The following is a 23453-nucleotide window of genomic DNA, read 5'->3' as shown; positions in this document are numbered from 1 at the left end:
AATTGAAGGCCAACTGTCGTCTTTGGGTGAAAGGGTTTCAGGAACAGAGGGATAATTGGAACAGAGTCCCTTTTTTAAAGTCATACGTTCGGTCCTTATTGCTAGATTATACTTTGTAATGATGAGAAGTTTATATGGCAGTTTCCGTTATAAGTATGAACATAGTTTTTTTTCCCATTATAAATTCCTAAGAACATGCACCCAGATGCACAATTTTGATTATATAGCCAGGTATAGAATCACAGAGCAAATCATGAGCAGTGGTGCAACGCAACATCTTAGTTCAAATGTAGTACACTTTAATTGACCTGACTCCATAATCTACGAGAAATATCATTAAACATCTTTTATTCGTTTATTAAAAAGTTTCCATCATTTATTGGCCCAATTTTTAACCATGCTCAAAATATTAATACTGTAAATGTTATTTCTTAGCGGTCAGTGAAAGCTGCTTCTCTTCCCATGCCAAAAAAAGTCAGAACTGAGCAAACTGAATATTAAAATAAAGCAATTTTCTGCCCTGGTTTTATATAATCTTTCGAATATCAGCTTTTGGTGGGGAGAAGAGGAATGACATTGGGCAGACACCAAGCTCAACTCAATCCGAGATATTTGAAGCTTAAGGTGTACTGTAATAACTTTGCTAATTCAAATTGCAACCCCCTCTCCTCCTCCGCCCCTTTCCCCCCGGCCGCAAAATCATCTGGCACCAATGTGTTAAAGTCTCATCCAGGGAAAATATGAACAAAAACAAAACAATTTTTATATCTATATAAATTATGTCACTTTGACAATGGGGTATGTCGATGATTCGGAGTATGCCCATTTTTACTGATAAGAGTAGGAGACTAATAGTTGGTTGAAATGTTTGGAGGCGAATGTTAAGATCTATAGACAGTCAACACATGTATAAATACCCCTCCCTCAATAGGGAGGCATGGGCTATTTAAATATTGGGCAAAGGGATGGGACAATGGTGCATAAAAAGCCTTTCACCCTTGGGAAAAAAACATGCTAAAGTTCGCTTGTACTAGCAGAAAGTAACTGGCTATTAAATGTTACATGTTTCGATTTAGAATAGAAAAATCAATAGCACTGGTTGACAGCACCAATGTCAAAATTAGGCTCCATGGCCTAGAAATTCGGTGGCACCCCGTTTATTCAGTTTCAGTGCCCCAAACGGAAGCGCGGCACTGCTCGAGGCGCCCCGCATCCCTCTTGGGGCGCTGAAACTGAATATCGCAGCGCAACGTGCCTCAGCGCCACGGCGCGCTGCGGTACTGCAGGCCTTCCTCCCCTTCTTAAAGGGGAGGGGCCTGCACCAGCACGATCCGAGATCGCGAGTGCCGGCAAAAGAGCCCGGCACCGAGGAGAAGTGCCGGGCTCTTGGGACACAGCCGGCACTGCCCGGGGGGGGGGGGGGGGGGGGGGGGCGCTCAGGAGGCCGGCGCGAGGTGGTGCTGGCAGGCAGCCAGCAAAAAAAATGGCTGCCCCGCACCTCCCCTTTAATTAGCGCCACTACCGCCGCAGGTAGGCCCCCCTGACCCAGTCGCAAATTGCGACCGGCGTTACAGCGGGGGGCGCGACCAAATATCGCAATCGGGGCGGTAGCGGGGCGCTGCGCACACCGATGACGTCATCGGTGGCGGCGCAGCACTACAGGCTAACGCCACCATTAGCGCCCCGCTAAATATCGCAGGCGGCGTGGCCAGTGCCGCTAAAACCACTGATTGCCCTCTTTAGGCGCTAACTGGTGGCGCAGCCCACCGAATTTCTAGGCCCATATGTTTAGTAAACTTGCTCATTGATTCATGCAATTCTTGTAATATTTTAAGAGGCACTATTATTTACACATTTTAAAAAAGTATATGATTTTACAAGACTATTCAATTTATAAAGTGTGAATGAAATGGCTTTAAAGTACCTTCTATGCAATATGTATATTGCATTTAAATTTAAAAACAAATTAATTGCAGTGAAATTTTGTATTTAAAAATTAAACATCAGCAAACATTCCGATCCGACTTTGTGAAAACACTCAAATTTGATTTCTCAGCTGACCAGTTTCAATTTCTCAACAGCCTTCACAACCCTTTCATGTGATAAGTTGAAGCATCTTTTCAAAGCTATGCACCTTTGACTTAGTTACACCCTAAAGGACCTCACACATCTGAGAGATTCTCATTCTTCTGAGAATAATCAATGAAGAGACACATCTTGCCTTACAATTTGATTAAATGAAGAGAAATTAGTCAGCTCAAGCTTCACATTTAGATGACCTCTTGTTTTGTGTAATGCTCGAAAACAAAATCATTTGATTTTAAAAGTTGCTCACAATCCCTTTAAAACAGTTCTACGCAATCTTTTTGTAACACTAATAAAGTTACTAACTTGAGAAATTCTACACTAGGTAGCCTTCCACTTTGAAATGTAGAAAACCAACAGATTCCTGATAAGGATAGACAATCAAACATTCTGAATATCTAATAAAACAAAAGATGCCCAAAGTAGAAATCCTTTGTTCTTGCAACGTTTTATTTGCGTAAAGCAGCGCGAGAGCAGAATCAGAGCAGTTGGGTCCTTAAGACGGGAGTCTTCATTACGGGAATAAAAACAGAAAATGCTGGAAATACTCAGGTCAGGCAGCTTCTGAGGAGAGAGAAATAGAGTTAACGTTTCAGGTTCTGACGAAGGGTCATCGACCTGAAACGTTAACGCTTGTTCCTTTCTCTCCACGGATGCTGCCTGACCTGCTGAGTATTTCCAGCATTTTCTGTTTTTATTTCAGATTTCCAGCATCGGCAGTACAGGAAACTTTGGTTTATCCGGAGGTTATATGTCCGGAATACTCGATCTAACGGCAAAAATCTGGAGCCGTTTTCTATAAGTTTTTTTTAGTTCTCGTTGCTTTTTTTTCCCCCCCAGTCAGGCACTGCAAGGTCTGTAGCTATAGCAACAGCTTCAGCTAGAGACGCTTGCAGCCGACTGTTTAGAAGCTGTTGCTAAGCAACAGTGTTTGTTGTCAGATACGGAGATGAAAACCTCCGTATGCTTCAACATTAACTTTGTATGTCCGGCAGTTTTGATAGATCGGCAACAGCTCGGTCCCGTCGGTACCGGATATCACAAAGTTTCCTGTATTTCGCTTTTATTTTCATTCCGGGTACTTACTTCACTGTCTTGGCAGAAAATATTTTATTCTATCCGATTATCTAGCATGGATATGGTATAAACAGTGCGCAACCAGAATCAGAAAGGGATTTGCAGGGATGTGCTTTAATGCTGATAAAGAGGATCAGTTCCCTATCCAGAAGCACTGCTGCAGTTTCCCGGGTATGTCCACATCTAGTCACTGTATAGATTTTCATTAATACAGTAACATGTAAAATGAATTCAGCAGCAGGCCATTACTAACGGCTTAACGATAGCCAGAGCACTTACTGATGGGCATTACCATACATTAGCCAACCAGCATTTAGGTCACTCCAAAGAAAAGTGTATTACATTAATGATTTACAAAAGGCAAATATGGCAAGCTATTAACTGTGTTTACAAGTCATTCTAATATTTACTTATATCATTACTTGCTCATCCACCGGTCTTATCTTTCGTTTACTCAAACAGAATTTTAGAGTCTTGCTGATAATTAATCAGATAAAATTAGGCCTTTTTTTTAAATCTCACTGCACAGTGATAAAGCCTAATGCCATAAATTAAGTGTAATATTTTGAAGATGTCCCTTCATCAACTAATAGTGACCGACCTTTGGATTTCTAACAAACACATGGCCTCATTTCTGAAGCAAGGAACAGCAGCTGCTTTGATGCTGCACTTATTTTCCGCTACAAAGAACCCTAGTCTACAATGATAGCAGATCTTGCAAAACCTGTATGGAGATTTGCTGCAGCTTGGCCACATTCTCTCTTGGAACAGCTACTACAGTTTGGACACACAGCTACTCTTTTAGGTGAAAGAAGAAAAAAAATGAACTTAGATTTATAATGCGCCATTCATGACCTCCGTATATCCCAAAGCGCTTTACAGTCAATGAAGTACAGTACTTTTGAAGTGTAGTCACTGTTGTAATATAGGAAACGTGGCAGTCAATTTTCAAACAGCAAGGCCCCACAGACAGCAATCAGGTAATGACCAGATATTGTTTTTTTGTTTTTTTAAATGCTGGTTGAGGGATAAATATTGCCGGGGGAACGCCCCTGCTCGTCTTCGAAATAGTGCCAAGGAATCTTTTACGCCCATTTGAGGGGGCAGACCGGGCCTCGCTTTAATGATCCTCTGAAAGATGGCACCTCCAACAGTGCAGCACTCCCTTAGTACTGCACTGTAAGTGTCAGCCTAGATTATGTGCTCAAGTCCCAAGAGTGGGACTTGAACCTACGATGTTCTGACTCAGAGGAAGAGTGCTACCATGACACCTTGGCCATTCTACATCTTTCAAAACACAACATAATTTTCATATACGATAGCAAAATAATTTTCATATAGTCCCAGTTCTCTTTGAACACTGAACACTCAGTATTTTACATTTAAATCCAAAGATATAACCAACAGAAGAATGTCATTAATAATTTAGAGGGCCAATAATTAAAAATAAAACCTATCTACATTATTGACACAAGTATGGGCAATTTTTTTTAAATTGTCAAACCAGCATCTATTCCCTCAATTTCCTTTAACAGTTTAGTGATATCTAATGTGAGCTGTATGTACAAATAATTTGAATAGTATATCGTAATTCAGTAAGTAAAAGATTTTTTTGATTCATAATTTTCATTCTTTTGAAACCATTAATTACTCAGGGGGGGCAAAGTAGGATAATTTGAATTACATTTCAATGCCCATATCAAGAGCTGGCTTACATCTTCAGTTATTCAACGATGTTGGTGGCAGTGCTTAAAATTATGCAAGATTTTGGGTATTTAAATTTAATTCATGTAAAAAAAAGACTATAAATAAAACAAAGGAATAAAGCTACGTTGAGAATACTACTTTATTGATTATCAGGAGATCAATAATGCACAGGATGAATCATGACAAACTCCCTTAATAAAGAATTCCAATCAGCAATAATAGTGCTCTTATTCAATAATGCTTTCTCAAACCTATAGAAAAGCCTCTGCCTACTTTTCAATAGACCATTCCCTACCTTTTGTAGTATGTTCAGGCTGAAAAATCATTAGCAGCTGAAACTAGAACAAACTAAACCGTGTCATCTAGTGTCAACAACCGTTTACAGACAGTGCCCAACTCTCTTGAAGATAAAGTACACGGGCAAATCTCAGCACAATGGCTTCAGTGATTCAGCTACTTTATTCATACTTGACCTTCGTAACCAATTGCATAGTAAAATTAACTGAAGCTTTGGACAGACATCTTGAATAAGATTAAACTGTAATAAATCATTGAGAGAGTTATCAGCAATAGGTAAAATGACAGGAGAATTACATCCAAATTTAAAAAGCTACCAACATTCCAACCCTGATATCATTAAGCTCACAGCCGAGAATACATCATGTTTGCCATTATCTGTTCCTCTTTAGCCTCAACCTTCTAGCTCATGGTCCTGTGATAACCCACTGCATTTAAGACTTATCATTCCATTATAAATTTAGTGTTCCCCAGAGAGAAGATTCCTCAATGGCTTTCTCTTCAGCTCTAACATAGCACTCTTTGTCTATAAAACAGAATAGTACACGTCTATTCAGCAATTAAGAAAAACAAAAGCTCTTCACTTGGTAAACAGGGCTATTTGGACTTTGAAGCCCATTACTAGAATAGTCCCATGGCTACCAAAAACCGATTTCTTAATGATTGACAATTGACTTTCCTGTGCATCTCTCAAAATCATCAACATATACATCATGCATCAGCTCATAAATGGGGTTTTTTCCCCAGACTTCTCATTTCTACACGGTCTCCTTCAGTTAGAAAGAGAGGTAGTTGGGGCCCACCAGTGTCATTCTGTGGTCAGGACAGTTTTTTTTTCTAACCTTGAGGTGGGTATTTTACTTGCACGAAATGCTCTGGTGTAATGAAGTGACAAGCAACTTTGGGACTACCAGGACCACACGGCTGGAAATCCAGCAAATGCTACTCAGCTACCAACAGTTCACAGACTTTGTTGTGCAGGTGAATTGGCTCAAAAGTGGTTAGTTTTTGTGTTAAATATTTATGGCATCCAACACATTTGTCAAAATATCTTCTCACCTTTAGTCGGTGTGATTTTAGGTATTTCCAAACACTGAGGTTTTTTCTTTGGGTGCGTTACCTTCCCCAAGTGTGTAACTTTCTTAATCCTCCCCCCCCCCCCAAAATACAATATATAGAATACCATGTTCTTGGAAAGTTTCCAGAACTTGAGCACTGAGAAATATAGGGCTATGGTACAGCACAAATTTCAAAAGCAAAGACAGAAGGCAACGGAAAGTACAAGATAATGAAGTATTGGATTATGTTTGAGAGGTGAGGTAACATTTAAAGACTTTTGGATTCAAAATGGTATGTTTAAGTAAAACACATGCAGTGTTGATCATAACAAAATATGCTAAGAATATATAATTAATCACAACTTCCTCTAGTCATCACGTGCATTAAAATTTAAAATATCTAACATTTTGACCTGTATGAAAAGTAAGCTTTCCCTCAGAATATTAATATCTCAACACATAATCGAGATATTACATATATGATTGCAGGTGGGACACATATATAGGGTATTAATTAATGCTGCTTACGCAACAAAAACTTAGTTTAGCTCAATACAAGCAGCATTACACTTTTATTTAAGAAGCTCCATTTGTTCAGTGGGACTACTAGACATGTTTTTACAAAATGTAAAAGTCTCTACAAGTGATAATCAGCTGGATTAAAAAAAGAACAAATTTACAGTTTATGCTCAATTAAATCTTCAGCTTTTTGTTAAAATGATTCAAAAATCCGGTGCACATCTTGAAGCTAACACACTCCTCAAAACAGAGCTGCTTTTCAAATTGCGCTTTCAGAAGGTCACCAGAAAGGGTTGTGTCTCATTGTAAAATGGCACGCTCCATACAGGTGTTCTTAACTTTATTACATTTTCACACCTTGTTAACTTGCAGCAACTATTTAAACACAAACAGCTAGTAAAAGACTCCATTTCCTAACAATTTGCCTCCCCTTTTCATAGTACTTAGCCCAATTTGTGTTGTCTTTCAGGCCCACCCTGGCCAGTATAATTTTATTGCACCCTGGGAGACCATCATTAAAGCAGGCCTCCAGTGCATAGGCTGAAATCACCCAAAAAAAACCCCACCAGCTCCACCCCAGCTTGTACTCAGCTCCTGTTATCATATCCCACTGAAAACAAATACAAAAACCAAACATATCGCTCTACCATCAACAAACAAAAATGAACCCACATCTAGTGTCCTGTAACTAGTGGCTAATTACTAAAGTATAATAACTCTCAATACTATGTTGTGCTTTTCTAAAATTTTCTCTCCGTACCCTTCCTCTCTTCCCCCATCCCCCAAAGGCAATGGCTCACACTGGGGTAGTTTCACGAGTGTTGGGGGCCCTTAGGTATTATGTCCAAACAACATGTAAATGCAAAACAAACAGAACCGACTATGCCCAAACCCATAGCAAGAATCCACCTCAACATTTCCAACAGGACCAATCTATAATTCGGTTTGAACAGTGTACTCACACTGCCACAGATCTCAATCCTGCTTTGCTGCTTTCCTCTTGTCCATCACCCAGATCACCTGTTTCCACCTCCAAAATATCACTTGCATTCATTTCTACCTCACTACCCAGCGAAACCCTCATGCCTTTGTCACCTCCAGTCTGGTTTCTCCAATGCTCGCCTGACTGGTCTTCCAAGCTGTATCCTAGAGACACTTCCAACTCATCCAGAACTCTACTGTCCATAACTTATTCCATACCTAGGCCCATCTACCACCCCACCCTCACCAACATGCACTGGTTCCCCATTCTATCATGCATTGATTCCAATATCCTTATTCTCATTTACAAATTGCTCCGTTATCTCTGCTATCTTCTCCAGCCCAACATCCCAGCTCAATTTCTGCTCTTCTGATTCTAATCTGTCGTGCATCCTTCCCATCCCATCCTCCAGAGTCTTCAGCCATTGCAATCCTGCACTCCGGAATTATCTTCCTAAACCCCTCCAATCTAGCTACATCTATGTCCATCTTCAACAACCTCTTCAAAACCTACCTTTTTGACCTCTCCTTTGGTCACGTCTGCTAGCTTTTCTTCCATTTTCTACTCACGGTCCGATTCCTTCTCCCACCACCAACATGTGAAGTACTGAGGGCTGTGTTACAGATCCTACACATGCCGTTGCTGACAGCAACATCAACACTCTTCTGGGACAGTGTTGCACGGGTGCCTTCCGCTATATCATTATTTCTGTGAGCTTTGACAGTGACTGTCGACAGGATATTCAACTTCAAGGGAAATCACGACCGAGCCCATTCTGTCCTCGGCCATCGTCCACACACACGAAGCAGAGGTCGCGAGATAGCACTCGGGAATGGGAATCCCAACCTATTTTCCGCTTCCCTAACTTGGGGTACTGAGGCCAACCGCATGGTGGGAACAGCTAGTTCAGCAAAGCCGATATTTTACCGGTTTATGTATGGCTGCTCTTTTGATAAACTTGCAGAGCTTTTGGGAGAGTCCAATTTTTTTTTTTTTTTTTGCATTACACAGGCATGTCAATTTGGGACCAATACTGATGCAAGTCAGTAAGAATTTTAGCAGAAGAAAACAAAATCTCAGTTACTACAAATCCAAAATCACTCCACAATAACTGAGAATTTTTGTAAAGCATCTTAATGATTAGAATTGACCACAATCTGTACTTAAGAATGTTTACATTGAACCTTAACACATCCCTTTGAATTTGGGCTCATTTTGAAATTCAATTTACCTGTATGAAGCAATTTTATCACTAAGCATAAAGACACAAACTTACATAAGCATGTGTGCTTAAAGAGTAGTGTTTAGTCTGGAACACTGATTATTTATAGATCAGTACTCATTACTGAATTAGTCCTCTCCAGGTCAGGGCGGGTAATCTAACAATCCACAGGCAACTCTGATCCACAAATCAAAGTGTCTAAACGACTAGGATGCCATGATAAAGTGTTCCACTTCCCTAGTGTATAATACAATGCTGATGAAATGTTAAAGAAAAACTGTAATACAGAATTTTTAATTTTAAAAAAACTTTAAAAATGGTCTTATTTTTCACATTATCTAGTTTGCATCCTGTAGTACCTTTTCCTGTCAGCAGGTGTTGCTGTGGGAATTTTTTTGAAACAATTTAAAAATAAATATTTAAAACTTTTTTTTTAAATTGGTAAAGCTAATTTCAAAGTAGTTCAAAAACTATCCAATTGAAAACTTTTTTCCCTTTTATTTTCTCTTTACAGCTATTTTCAGATCGGATTTATACATTAGCTAATTTTAAACAGTTCCACTATTTTCTGTGTCTCGTTGAATAGGAATGCAGCAACTTCATGCATTCTGATTTGGTTGTAAATCCACTGTGGTGAACATTCTCTAGGTCTATAACACATTACTGATAAGTCCAGCCTGCAAATAAACTCACAGGTATAACACTCAATGTTCTTATTATCGCTTCAAGTCTTGACTGATTAAACTTCATTCATAAAGTGGGCCAGGGCTGAATTTCTAAGTCAGCATAGTCTGCCACAGCAGAGACAGAACTTTATCTCGGTTCACAGGGAAGAGATAAAATCCTGGGGTTCTGGAGGTCAAAAGGCAGCGACTGGGACAAGTGCCTTAAGCAAACCATTCCCGTCTAACCTCCAGCTGGAATTTCGTGACAAGACTGAGGAAACAAACTGATGTGGCGCATAATAAACCAGCTTACATACTGAAAACAAGAGGGTGGTACTCAATTAAACCTCAACATCATTTATCCTGATTAAGCCAACCAACCCAATTAATTGGTTTTATCGGAATAAAATGCCAAAATAAGGTCAAAAAACAATTTTTAATAAAGAGACAGTAAACACACAGGTGCCTGGGTTCTACAACATGCTTTCCAATTCCAGTGACTAGTCCGAGTGATAAAAGTAGAATATAAATGAACATTTTCTTTCTTGAAGCTGTGTCTTTGAGAGAGAGAGAGAGAGAGAGAGAGAGAGAGAGAGAGAGAGAGAGAGAGAGAGGGTTGTGGAGCAAAATTATGAATTCCTTTATATTCAGGTCATTAGCGTCACACTGCCATCTAATTTTTATGTTTTTATATTAATCTTTTGCTTTGACAGAAAAGTTTATATATATAATTTTTGTACGACAAATGTGGAGTCATTATTACATTTAGCGACTTTATTCTCCAAACATGTTTTACAAAGCACAAGCATAGAGGCCAGTCCAGTTCAAAGTGCAACTTTTAAATTTCCATTTTTTTAAAGTTAGGTCATTTCTAATGTTACAGTATAAAGGAATACGGTTTGGGCTTAAAGAGATGGAAAGTGCTTTTTTAAATCCATTTAATGTTGAGTTAAATATGCCTAACCATTAACTAGGGGAAGAATTGGACCAAGAGGGAAGTGTAATGTGTGAAATGAGTGTCGATGCCAAGTTACACTTATTTTGTTTTGTAATATTACGATCAGTCTATTTTGTCTTTTTTTTTTAAGCAGAGCCAAAGTAGCAACTTCAGGAAGAATAAATAACATACAAGACACTGGAATAGGAACAGAATCCAATCAATGGTCAGGTTTTGTTCTACTCTCTTCGTCCATTGTCCTGGACAGTTTTTTGCCTGGTTAAATGGTCAGCTGCCAGCCACCTGCTATGGCTGGAATGGCCACAGATGGTCAGTTGTCCAGTTAGTAGTTAAGAATGTGCTGTTGTTCCCACATCACACGGGGATTGAGGCCCTTGACAGGGATACGTGAATCTAAGCTCATCACCAAGCAACAGTCAAGGGCCACAGCCACACAGTGACTGAGGTCAGACTTAATAATTCCACAATGACTTACACTTCTAGATCATTCAGACCAAGGATTGCAAATGTAATAACATTCAGGTATTATTGTTCCTTTTCTTTGCTGAAGGATCACACTTGTGAGTCCTGACTACATGTGCTTAAGTCATAAAAATAGCAGTTCCAATAATATGCTAAAAGTATTTAAAACTCTTACATTTGGATACACTGAAAAAAAAACTACAAAGTTTTTCTAAAGCTTATGATCTGAATTGAACACAGCCTGAAATCGTATCCTAACACCCATTACTAAGTATGCTTAAAGCAAAACTAAAAGTGGTCCAGTGTATATCTCCGTTACACCAAGTCTAGGATACGGATTTTGCACTTCAGCTTCCAAATCCATAAAAAAAGGGTTTGGGGAAATTGGGTCATTTATAACGGCTTGTGAAAAGTTTTACTGCAGATGGACAGAAACGGACTTGCAGCTATACTGCGATCTGGCTCTGCACAAGCTGGGCACAGACCTTAGTTATGATTTAGCACAATGTGTTAAAAGCTTGGAATAGTTATGTGGCACTGCAAGAACCAGATCACTTCAGGTGGTCTGGAAGCAAAAATGCAGAACAACTGTGCTAAAGGATTGTGTTGACAGAGAAGGTTGTGTAAATAATTCACAACATATAAAAAAAACCTCTTCAGGAAGGGCTGACATGTAAATGATACTATACAATACACAAACCTCTTTTCTACGTCACACTATTTTCGTAGTGCTAAATTAAAAAATATATTTTCATTTGTAATTTCTGCAGCAACACGAAGTTGCTTAAAAGGGAGACGTTACGGAGCATTAACAGGAAGGTAGAAATGTTCAACAGTGGTATTTTCAAATGAAGGGCGAACACTTGGAGTTACTGAAGTGATAAATTCTTGTCCCAGACAGAAGAATGAACAGATAATGTCCTGACTCAAATCCTCCCACTTTTAGTGGAGGCAAGGAAGGGGGGGGGGGGGGGGGGAGATAAATTAAAAGTATTGTTCAAACACATCAGCAAATCCAATTCCACTTATTCCGAAAAGCAGGTATGGCACACAAAAGTTTGAGCTTCTACCCATTTACAATGTTACAGTAGCTGGAGTCATCAGACTACCCGAGTAAATTCTTTAAAGCTATTTATACCTTCAGAACACAGATGTGACTTGCATCTGGAGTTCCAGCTCCTTAGAAGTCGAGGAGAAAGCTAGCCATTTCAGTAAAAAAAAATGTTTTTATTTCTGACCACTGGCTGAAAATAATTTTTAAGTTTGCCATTTATAAACATTGAATAGCTTTCCCTGAACATAATACCAGGATTTTTTCTCAGAACTTTTAATAAGTACCCTGTGCCAAGCAACTTGTTTGGTGTTAATAAATTTCAATGTGGAGCTGATCCAGAGGGAAAATAAAATTTCACCCCCTCCCCTACCCATGGGGATTTCCAGCACAACTGAAGCCTAGAATAAGTATACAATGAAGGAAAAGGTACCATAAACAGGGTAATGGGGTGTGGAGATGAGAAGATTGAGAAACCTTCAACCATTATTAAGTATAAAACACAAGCACAGCAAATATTTCCAAACAGATTTGGGTACCTTTTTAAAAAAAATGTTGAAACAAATCTATACTTTTCCCCTGGCAAAGAATGAAAAATAAAAAACCACCTAAATCTGGGGAGTCCAAAGTACTGACGCTAAAACTTCTACAGGTAGAGACTGCACATGAAGACTAAACGAAGTATCTGAACATTACATACCCAGTCCACTGATGGTATAATGGGAATCTTGCATGCCGAGTCCAATTGGCCCAGTTTCCTGCTGACTTTCTTCCCTGTAGAAGAGTCTATATCCCTGGATGTGCACACTGTTCTCCTCCGCTTGCTTCCACCTTACTGTAATGGTTGTGCAGTTTAATGGCTCTAAGCGCAGCTCTGGGGCCAAGGGAACTGTGGAAATAGGAAATGGAAAATGTTATTCAAGACCTTTCAAATGTTCCTATTAGAATACACATTTTCTTGAGTTGCATAAGGAGGTTAAAACGTGATTCTTTACTTGCTTTCACACATACAGGAAACTTTGGTTTATCCGGAGGTTAACTGTCTGGAATGCTCGATCCACTGGCAAAAATCAGGAGCCGTTTCGTTAGGTTTTTTTTTTTCTTTTCGTTGCTTTTTTTCCCCCCACCAGTCAGGCTCTGCAAGGTCTCGCTGAAGCTGTTGCTAAGCTACAGAGACGCTTGCAAGGTACAGCCGACTGTTTAGAAGCTGTTGCTAAGCAACAGGGTTTGTTGCAAAGCGCCGTATGTTTCAACATTAGCGCTGGTTTGTCCGGCAGTTTTGATGGGACGGCAACAGCTCGGTCCCGTCGGTGCCGGATAGCACAAAGTTTTCTGTACTCGGTTATCTCTGGTACTGCTGGAGTATGACAGCAGCCTACACTCACAACTCAAACTTTGTGAAAAAAAACCTGATTAATCTCATCCTCAAAATGTGTCATAGCATTTACATTTGTTCTCAGAATGTTGCATGTAGATCTAAAAGTCACCAACAATACCTTATTTTGTCAATATAGAAAGCGTTACTCCCACACATGAAAATAAAAGTTTATCTAAGGGGATTTACAAAACTAAAGAGAAGCCCAAAAACAAATTGATGTCAAATTCAGGAATTGCTTCCATAGCCTCTGGAAAATTTAAGTTCAGTTGCGACTGAAATTGGGCCTTGAAATCTCAGTTAATAAAGCTACTTCTGCAAAGAAGTCAAGTGGCACCATTTTGCTTCTGGCTGAGGATTCCCAAGAGCCAAGCCTGGCCCCTTAAACAGACATTTTAAATCGGCAACCTAACACTCAGGATATTTTTATACATGCATGTTTTGGAGGGGTTTTATTTTTAAAAAGAACACTGGTTTAAGGTCTTAGTTTCTGAACCGGTCATGATTTGTGCTGGGAAAAATCTCAACAAAAAAAAACAGGAGTTTTGGGAAAGGTGCTGCCGAAAAAGAAATCTAGGGCTGCACGAAGGGAAGACAAAAAAACACACGTGTAAGCAGAACTCAGGATGAGCTTTCTCAAGTCTTGCTTTTCTTCTTTGAAGGGAAGGAATGCTGCCCACCGTGCTGCTTACTCCCCTAATCTGATGAAAACAACAGGCCTGGAGCCCCACAGGGATGTGTCCTGCTCCAAGCCTGACAGCTCCAAGATTGATGGTTTAAGATAGCAGGCACCAGAATGAAATACTGGCGCTTTGACTGTTTATTTGGATGCATCAGCAAACATAAACACACCATCTCTTTGTTTGTGCCCAAACTGAATTATTCTTGGATGGATACCATTTACTAAAATCAAAAAGGTAAACACGATATTCCCCCCCCCCTAACAGTTGGAGAATCAGTTCCTACTAAGCACAGGCTCATCTTTACTATCGGGGCTAGCAGACCATTGCAGGCCTTCATGATCCATTGATTTGGGGCCCGTCCTGATGTTACTGGCACAAGGGCAAAGGTCACGAGGGTAACAGCAGCAACATCTTAACAAGATTATTGCAACAATCTCTTATGAACAACAGGCAGATCACCATATGCTCTGCTTCAGGATGGAGGTTTGCATTTTCCTCCTCGGAATCATAACAGCATCATTTTGCATCTCACTTATAAAAATGCACTGCACTGAACTAAAATCAGCCACCTCAAATGCTTGCTATTGTAGCGATTTACTTCCAACCTCACGCATTTCACAATCGAGGGTGAGAAGTACACTGCAGACCTAGCCTTTGCTGAAATCCGGAATCCACAGTTGCACCATGTGTGTCATTTTTAAATGAAAAATTGTACTAGTGGGTCCATTAGCTGTATTGCTCTCAGAGCATTGCCCTTTAGGAGACATGGTTGTCATCAATGAACATCACACGACTCATCTTGTAAATCTACAATATTTTTATGCAGCACCCTGTGCACATTGCCGTGAGAAATAATACATAATCTATTGTATATTAAAAAATGTTCAGTGGGTCACAACATTCCATTTAAAAATGCATCGATAATTCCTACGCCAACTCAGTCTACGGAAAAAGAGATTATAAAGTGTTAACATATAACTGCAGTGCCAGTTATGTATGCAAGATTGCATTGTGAACAGCCAACTTCAATGCTCCGATTTTAACTCGGGCCGCGTGGGGGCGGGAAGCCTATGCTGTTGCGAGCCTCAGGCCATTTTAACTCCCAGAGCCTCATTACCGTGTAGGGGGTAGCATTCCTGCCCGAACCTGGAGGGAATGGCGAGGAGGCCAGCAGACTGCGCTGGGTAGGAAGCCGCCATCGGGGACCAGAGGGAACGCTCCCCGGCAACACTAAGTGGTGAGAGAAAGTTGGTGGAGGGGAAGGGAAGCCACAATAACAAATGTAACTTTACAATTACATATGGAGCTTTATTTTAGCTACAAGTACATGAGGATAAGGCCTTTTAGGGCCTGATTCTCCTTTACTCTATTGTATCAGACAGGGGTATATTTGGATGTTTATGCTAATAATTATATATTTTACATACAGCCCAGCAAATTAAGTTAATAGTCATAGAAAAATGAAATTGAGGCCTCCCACAGCTGAAATTGTTAAGCATCTAACTCCTAACCCTAGTTTGAAGGACCTAGTACAAGTCACAGGTCACCCTGTCATTTGAACTTGCTTCATCCAGTTTAAAGTGCACCTAGTTCTCAGTAAGGCCATTCAGTATTGCACAGCACTTATCTGCATAAAGGTATGGTAAGTCAACAGAACTGAAGTTGCTTTTGTCCAATGATCACACAATGGCACTGATGGGTTGTGGAGGAAAGTAAGGTCCTACCAGCCACCTCCTCGTTGATACAAGCTGGATGCAATGAGCTGTTCTCAGGAAAGTAGGGACTGGGTTAGTTAGAATGGGAAAACTTAATTTCACGTACACACACACACACATAAGGAGGTAATTATGAACATTTTATTCTAACTTGGAATTGGAAGTTTACCTAAAGACAAATGCCATCGAATGCTTCTCTATCAAGAGTGAAAAAACTGGGCTGATACCAAACAGCTTGCCACAGGGGATTTGTAAAGCCATGTGTCCAGGTCTCCAGCTTGATCACTGTCTTGCAGAAGGTGCAGAGTTTGGGATGGGACATTATAAAAGGATTTTCCTCTTCTCAAATCTACATGCTCCAATAAATCCACCTCCATGTAGTTTCCAACAAATTTGAATCTATTTACCCATTTGCATTAAGGAAAATGTAAATGGACCGAAAGTACCAAAGCTAACAGACATATTTAATTCCCAAGTTGCAGCATTCTGCAATAGTTCCGTGTGTCACTAAAAACTTTATAGTGTATTTGCAAACATATGAAGTACAATTAGAATGACAATGCCATCAAAAGAGCTTCCCAGGGGTGTATTTAGTTCTAACTTATTGTTTGGACTAGGTTTTGAAACAGCAAGACAGATCATTCCTCAGAGAAGCCAAAGCTTGATACTGGCTTATTTTTAAAAATAAAATCTAATTTCCGTTTTCTCCCTTCTCTCCTGAAGGCACAGACTTCTGCTGGGGTATATTTCCACAGGGAGCCTCACCCAAGTGGCCACTCTTCATGGTTTGAGACTGGAGAGCAAGCGTTGCTAGGCTATTTGCCTTGGGGGGGTTATCACAGCCAAGCCTGATCTCGTCTTCTCTAAACACGCGCACCACATGCATGCACACAATCCAGCTGGTGTCACTGGCTAGAAATCAGGAGTAGGAATCCTGACCTTTCCCCATCTTAGCCCAGGAGTACGAATGCCAGTTTTAGCACCCTTGTTGGAACCTTGGTCGAGACCAGTTAACTCAACATACACCTTGTTGGAACCTGCAGCCTTCTGTTGCGTATCGCTCAATTACATGTTACCATCGCCGACTGAGCCATTAGAGGTCTTTATGTACTGGTCAAAACTAAATGGATTCTAGAGTATTGCAAATTATACTGTTCTCCACATTGCTAATAAAAGGAGCCTAGATGTATTTATCTAACAAGAAGATGGTATATACAATTAATGTTGGTGTTTGACACAGTAATGAATGGAAAGAGGATCAGTGCTTTGTGAAGTCTGAGGTTGCAAAGAAGAGACACACAATTGTGCAAGACTAAAGTTAAATTTCCCAAATGCAAAACTTAAGATTCATAGGTTGGATGATTTGCTTCTTTATACTTGGCCTATTAAATCTGATATACTCAGGGAGCTATACACTCAATGCTCCACAATCATATTTTAATCTAATTTAGTCATCAAGTCCAACTATCTGCTGACTGCATTGGATGTAGGCAGCAAAGGAACATTTTAAACTTGCATGATTGCTCCACATCTAACAGACCCTGTGACCAATCTCCACAACAGGTCCTACATGGTGGCAGCAGAGCGCCCCGGCAATGACCAATCTTTTCTGATCCTATTCTGTAATTCCAGGAAGATCAATATTTAATCGCTCCGATTACTAAGATTGTGGTTATTCTGACTGTTACACTTTGTTAATAAAAGTTGGGATGCTGAACATTTTTCTTCTCTTTCTAAAAAAGACAGACAATAGATTACCTTTTACACTGGTAGTTTTCGGGGTTCGGTGGGATGTCCATATTGAAGTTTCTCCCCATCCCACTCTGGTTGCCGCAGAGATTCGTACAAAGTAAATGCTATCAGGCTCCACATCTTCAAGCAGGTGTTCTGATTTGGTCCCTGGCAGCTCCACAAGGTGGACAGCGCTCTCTGTGCTTTTGCGGTAGTTAACACGGTACGCGATAATACGTCCTCGCCTGAACTTAGCCGGAATGGGGAGCCATGAGATCAGGATGTTGGTTGGGCTGCGACTGGTCAAGCTGATTTCTGGCGCTCTCAGAGGGACTGGGGAAGGAGGGAAATGAAGAAAGAAACGGTATTTAAAAATAAACCCGCAGAAAACTGATTTTATTTTTCAACACCACCAAATTTAATGACAAGAACATAGGAAACACAGAAATTAAGCGTAAATACTACTGAATAGCAAGTTAAAAAAACTTATTTTAACAAACTAATGCTGTGGATAGCATACTGTTTAATGTGTGACTTCTTAAAATTGTTTCTTCATTTGTGTGTACATAAGTTATCTTTTATAAAGAAGTTAATCTATTGAATTCAAGTTATCACCATATACAATCCAACTGGTGAGAGTTTTAAAAGCTTACACTTCAATTACATTGGTTAGACTAAGAGATACACTAAGTCAGGACCAGAAACCAACAATATTCACTTGTCGTGCAAGCACTGGACAGCTGGTGTATGCATTTAACAGCTGGTTTCAGAAAATCTGACAAAAAACAGATTTGGAACTAAGAAAATAATTTACATTTTTTTCTGGTCGCAGTTGGAAATAAATAATGAATATTGCGCATCAGATTTATCAACCGGGGGGGGGGGGGGCGCTTGAAAGTAAATGGAAGATGCAAGTCAAAAGTTGGTGACTTACATAAAATAAAGAAAGTAAACACCATCTGCACAACTCTCAAGCACTACAAGCAGGAGTGATTTATGTTGCATAAATTAAGCTGTAATTATACTAAAAAATAGGAATTGGTCAAAATGATGATTAAAGGTGTTTAGGCACATTTCAGGAACAGGTGGTAAAAAGAAACTAATCCTGATTTTAAAAAAAAATCAATTCCGCCAATGGAGAAATAAACTATGGGTACAATTTAAGCAAGCGCTGCACAAGTAGGAACTTTTGTGAGCCATTTATTAACATTATGCATTTTCTGTATTACACAGAAGCCAATGTCTAAAAGCACTATCGCAGAATAGCTTTTCATACCGTCTTCCAATGTGTACTGAATAACATGCTCCGACATTCGACTGGCTCCCATGGGCATGTACGCTACAATATAAAACGTGTAATTGCTGGCTGGCTCTAAATCATCAATAATGTAACGAGTTGTGTCATTCCCAATAACCACTTGATATTCCTCATTATTTAAACCTGGGGAAAGAAAAACCCGCTGTCAATTTGTGAGCCTGGGATAATTAACTTAGGCAGCCTGTTCCGGCGACACTTCTTCAGAGGTTAGCATGTGATAGAAAAATAACACGTGAGCCGTCTAAGTATCCCTTAAAATGACTTACACTTTTCAGACTTTTGATATAATTTTGCAGCAAATAAACTTCCCCCCCCCCCCCCCCCCCTATTGCCACTGTGGAAATGGGAGTCACACAATTCATGCTAAGAGTTGATCTTCCCATAAATCAACTTCACCAGTACTTTGCTTCTTTAAAGCAAAACACTGCATTTTAAATACAGCCAAAAGCAGAATTATTCCCAATTACATTTTCCCACATTCATGAATAAGCTTGATAGCCGCTTAATTTGCAAAACCTAAGAGGCCCATTCACAAGTAGTAATTACCGGCTAATAATGAATTTCCAAAGTCCTGATTTCTGACCTAGAAAACAAAATCCTTGAAGGAAAATTAAAGAGTCTTGTTACCCTGCTGAATACTTCAACAGAACTCACGCTGGGGCTTAATGCAATAACTATAATGGAATACAAAGCAACCATTCGACTGCAATCTGCACTCCATAGCCAACACTTTAATGCCTTCAGAAAACTGGTGCTGCTGCCTGAACACACTCCACCACACACTTTAATTATACCTTCATGCATTTCTATACTCTCTGTTCTATGAACTCATAATAAACACCTTTCCCTTGAGAAGGTAAACCTTCTACCCAATTTTAATCATCTCAACAGATCACATTGTTTGTACAGAGAAGGCTGCTATTCCCATTTCATTAGAGAGGCTATTCTCTCTTTGTGACCTCTGCCCAGCAACAGAATATTAACAACAGATGGTCAACTTCTCACATTCCAATTAGACATTGGCAACGGAGAATGTCCAAGCCTAAACAACAACAAAAAGTGAAGAGGATGATACTTGCAGACTAGCTTTAAAACAAGCTACTTCATTTACACTTAAACAGATGCTTCTTCTGAAGTCAGAGTCAAGATGCACCTTGTAGATTTACTGCATTAAACATTTCTTTCTTACCTGGCAGACAGCTAGAATTGTTTACTTTGAAGCTATCTACCGGCTGAATTAGAAAATATGTGTGAGCAGCACAAGGTCAAAAGTGTACGAATAAAACTCAGGGCTCACCTTCTGCTTTCATGTAATGGACTGAGTATGCGATTACTTTATCAGAATTGTACATGGGCCTTTCCCAAGACAGAAGAATCCCTGAACTCGACACCGTTTCTGCCTGGATGTTACGAGGTGCGCTCGGCCTGTCCTCAGACATAATAACAATCAGTCTGGCTACTGAAAGAACGGAGCCTTGTTGATTTTCAGCCACACACTGGTAAATGGCATCATCTTCGGGAATGATCTGGTTTATCACCAATTTGCTTAAAAATAAAAAAGAATCATTTGGTTGATTACCTGAATTTTCAAGCACATCAAATCTACTAATTTTTATTATCTGTAAATAAGTGCAGCTCTCTAATGGAACAACGTAACATTTGGTAAATGCGAATCTTAAAAAAAGGGGCTCAACTTTGTACATTAATAACTGGAAATGCCCGTAGGCAAGTTATAACAATGTGACCAATTTACTAGGAACTGCCCCGAGTCTGCTGACTACGTAAACCTCATTTGTACAAGATTAATTCATTCCAAAGTCAATTCAATTCCAGGGGGGAGCTTCAAGTCAGAACCCTCTCAGACTAAAGTCATCTGGTAAAGGTATTCACTCAGTCAGTCATGACTTCTATTGGTATTACACCAGCCTTCATGCAATGTAAACAAACGCACAAAGGGCTGACAGTATACTTTGTGTCTGTGCCATTGATCCTACAGGTAACAAAGCAGTTATGTCAGTTTACTGTACTGGGCAGATAAGTGTCTGCATCTGCAGTTTCTAGGCCTGCTGTTGATTGTGTGCGCTGTGCTCAAGTCAGGCCAGTCCAGCTTCAGAGAGCACTTGTGGTTTTACAAAGCCATAAACCCAACTCTTTAGTAGGGCAGTCTGATGTCACAATTAACACTTAAAACTGAGTAACCAGCATGTTCTCTTTAGGTACGGCTCTGAGATTTGTTGTGCTTCCACTACTTTAGAACCTGGAGCTTTTAAAGCCATGCTCAGCAAGACAACAATAAAGACACTTGTAATATGCCAGTACATCAAGTGTAGCAGAAAGCCGTCAATGACCTCGTACCAGAGCACCTACAAAAGGTAGCCTCATTCTGTGTGAGTTCACACTAGTGACAGCAAAACAGTGCAAAGCCCTCTTTTCAAATCTTAACTTTTTAAAGGTTTTTAAAAAAACACTCTGGCAATACAGGGGACCACATTTCAATTAAAAATAACTGGCTGGCCTATGACATTTCCTTCACTGGAAGAAAAGGATCCAAGTCGGGACTCAGTAAGCAGAGCTCCGTGCGTGCTTTGCCCTCCCCCCACTCCACAATAATGCAAGTCAGTTAAGTGTAACCACACAGCTCCCCGCTTGATCCGATCCTCGCCCGTCTACACAACCCTTCCAAAAACAAAAACAGGAAGCCTAGCTCATTCTCCCCCCTCCTACCCCAGGACATGGGGGTAGGCCGCACCACTCCCACAGCCACGAGTGATTGAACCCGGATCCTTCCTGATATCCGTGGCTCAGGACCACACTATTTACCAACTGAGGCATCCGCCAGTTCAGTTGAAACTCCATGTCCTGGACACAGCTATACCAAGTCGCCTTGAAGTTCTAGTTTGAATGGTACTGTTATCTGTCACAGACCCGCAATTGAACTAAATACATTTGAAAATGCATCTTTAACTGTGTGTAAAGTGTAGTCACTAAAACGTATGCTGAATAATCCCAATTTAGAATTAACAATTCTGTGTAGACCAGCAAGGCTCTATGGTCATTAAGATCAATTAATTTATCAATGTAACTGTAAAAAGTTAGTTTGTTGACTTTCTGGACCAAACTGTTGTTCAGAGTTCAAACAGAAACATTACTGGGCAAAGAGCTGCATTCACCACCACAACCAAAACCAAGTGCACTTTCGAAAAAACATTACAACATAATCACACTCAATTTCTTTCATATTGCACATCTGCAAATGGGAGACAGAGCTTTCGAAACAAAACTAAAAATAAATCAACGTGTACCTGCTATACTGGACTTTGATACGTCCATTGGAGTGAATCCTTTGTCCATTCTTCAGCCAGCTAATTTTAGGTGTAGGAATGCCTTCTGCCTGACACATAAACCTGGCCGTGCCAGCACGAGGCCTGGTCAGGCTCTCGGGCCACTCAACGAAAGAAGGTGGGGCTATAAAACAACATTGGAAAACACTAGTAAGACTATATTCTTGTTTTCCACTGAAAAAGTGCCATGCATCTTGCCCGATAGATCAAGGAGCCAAGCCTAAACAATAAAAAAATACCTCACGTTGTGAAGCACTCTCAGCAGCAAAACTAAGCACATCTTAAGCCAACCAGTCATGGATTGGCATTGATAGAAGCCCCAACTGAGGGAGTGCAACATCCTTTGGTGAAAGAATCTCCCAGTCAGAGAGAATGATGGAAAATGATATCTGAAGCAACTTAAAATGCAAGGTCATTTACATTTTCAAACCATTAGAAGCTGCTGTGATGCCTACTTTTGGTTAGAGAGGTCAGCACCGATGTTTACTCCACAGTACACGGGAGATTTTGTGCACCATGATGGATGAGCTGCTGCTCTACCCTGCAGTAATACTGTAACGCTACAACTTCTCATATTACTCTAAACTTTAATTAAACAACAACAAAAATAATTTGATCCATAAATTCAGCAAAGCACTAAAAATATAAAAACTTGTCTTTTGACTCTGGGATATGAAAACAAGTCCAGCCTAGAGTAATAGAATAAAAGTTCTCTGTCTGTCTTTGCAACACTCCGATGTCAAATGTGTTTGGGTTGTATCCGTCCAGGTCCTACTAGGCGTGTTCCCTCAGCAAAGAACTGGTCATAATTAGGCACCAGCTAGCAGTCCAACTCAGTGGCCACAGGATGGTTGGTGCAGAAAATGGAAATCTCACAATGCAGTAGGGCTGCTCTAAAGTTAGGGCTAATGCACATTTTTGGGGCGAAGTGCAGATAGCTTTATCGTGCATCTGACCAGGTTATACCAGATCGCAAAGAGTTTAATGCCAACCCCCTGTGCCCAAATTAGATAAGTGTTTCATCTTGCAGCACTAACATGCCTCACCTTGATATTATTTAATCGGGAAAAACAAAATTGAAAAAAAATGTTTAAACTCTTCTATTTCACATCTAAAATCAGGTACACAAGTGGATCAATAGGAGATGAAAAGGAATCCCATGAGTTACCAGACCTGCGTTCAAAGCAGGAGAAATTCACTCGTGGAC

The 23453-nt window shown here is 40.1% G+C and overlaps 1 protein-coding gene across 1 annotated transcript in view; it reads right to left on the bottom strand.

Annotated features, from left to right (window-relative positions):
* The window catches only part of prtga (protogenin homolog a (Gallus gallus)), a 129720-nt gene that overhangs the window by 42781 nt on the left and 63486 nt on the right, over positions 1-23453 (bottom strand). Inside the window, exons 7-11 of the mRNA XM_085968964.1 lie at positions 22208-22370; positions 20203-20450; positions 18864-19028; positions 17615-17920; positions 12784-12972 (exon numbers count right to left, since the gene is read on the bottom strand). Of these exons, the coding sequence (XP_085825090.1) occupies positions 12784-12972; positions 17615-17920; positions 18864-19028; positions 20203-20450; positions 22208-22370 (1071 nt within the window). The remainder of the gene's footprint in view (positions 1-12783; positions 12973-17614; positions 17921-18863; positions 19029-20202; positions 20451-22207; positions 22371-23453) is intronic.

This window comes from Somniosus microcephalus, chromosome 27 (assembly GCF_052327205.1).
Source record: "Somniosus microcephalus isolate GS21.2 chromosome 27, FLI_Smic_1.0, whole genome shotgun sequence".
Taxonomy (NCBI): domain Eukaryota; kingdom Metazoa; phylum Chordata; class Chondrichthyes; order Squaliformes; family Somniosidae; genus Somniosus; species Somniosus microcephalus.
Note: the sequence above shows the minus strand (reverse complement) of the source record. Positions and strands in the feature narration are given on the sequence as shown.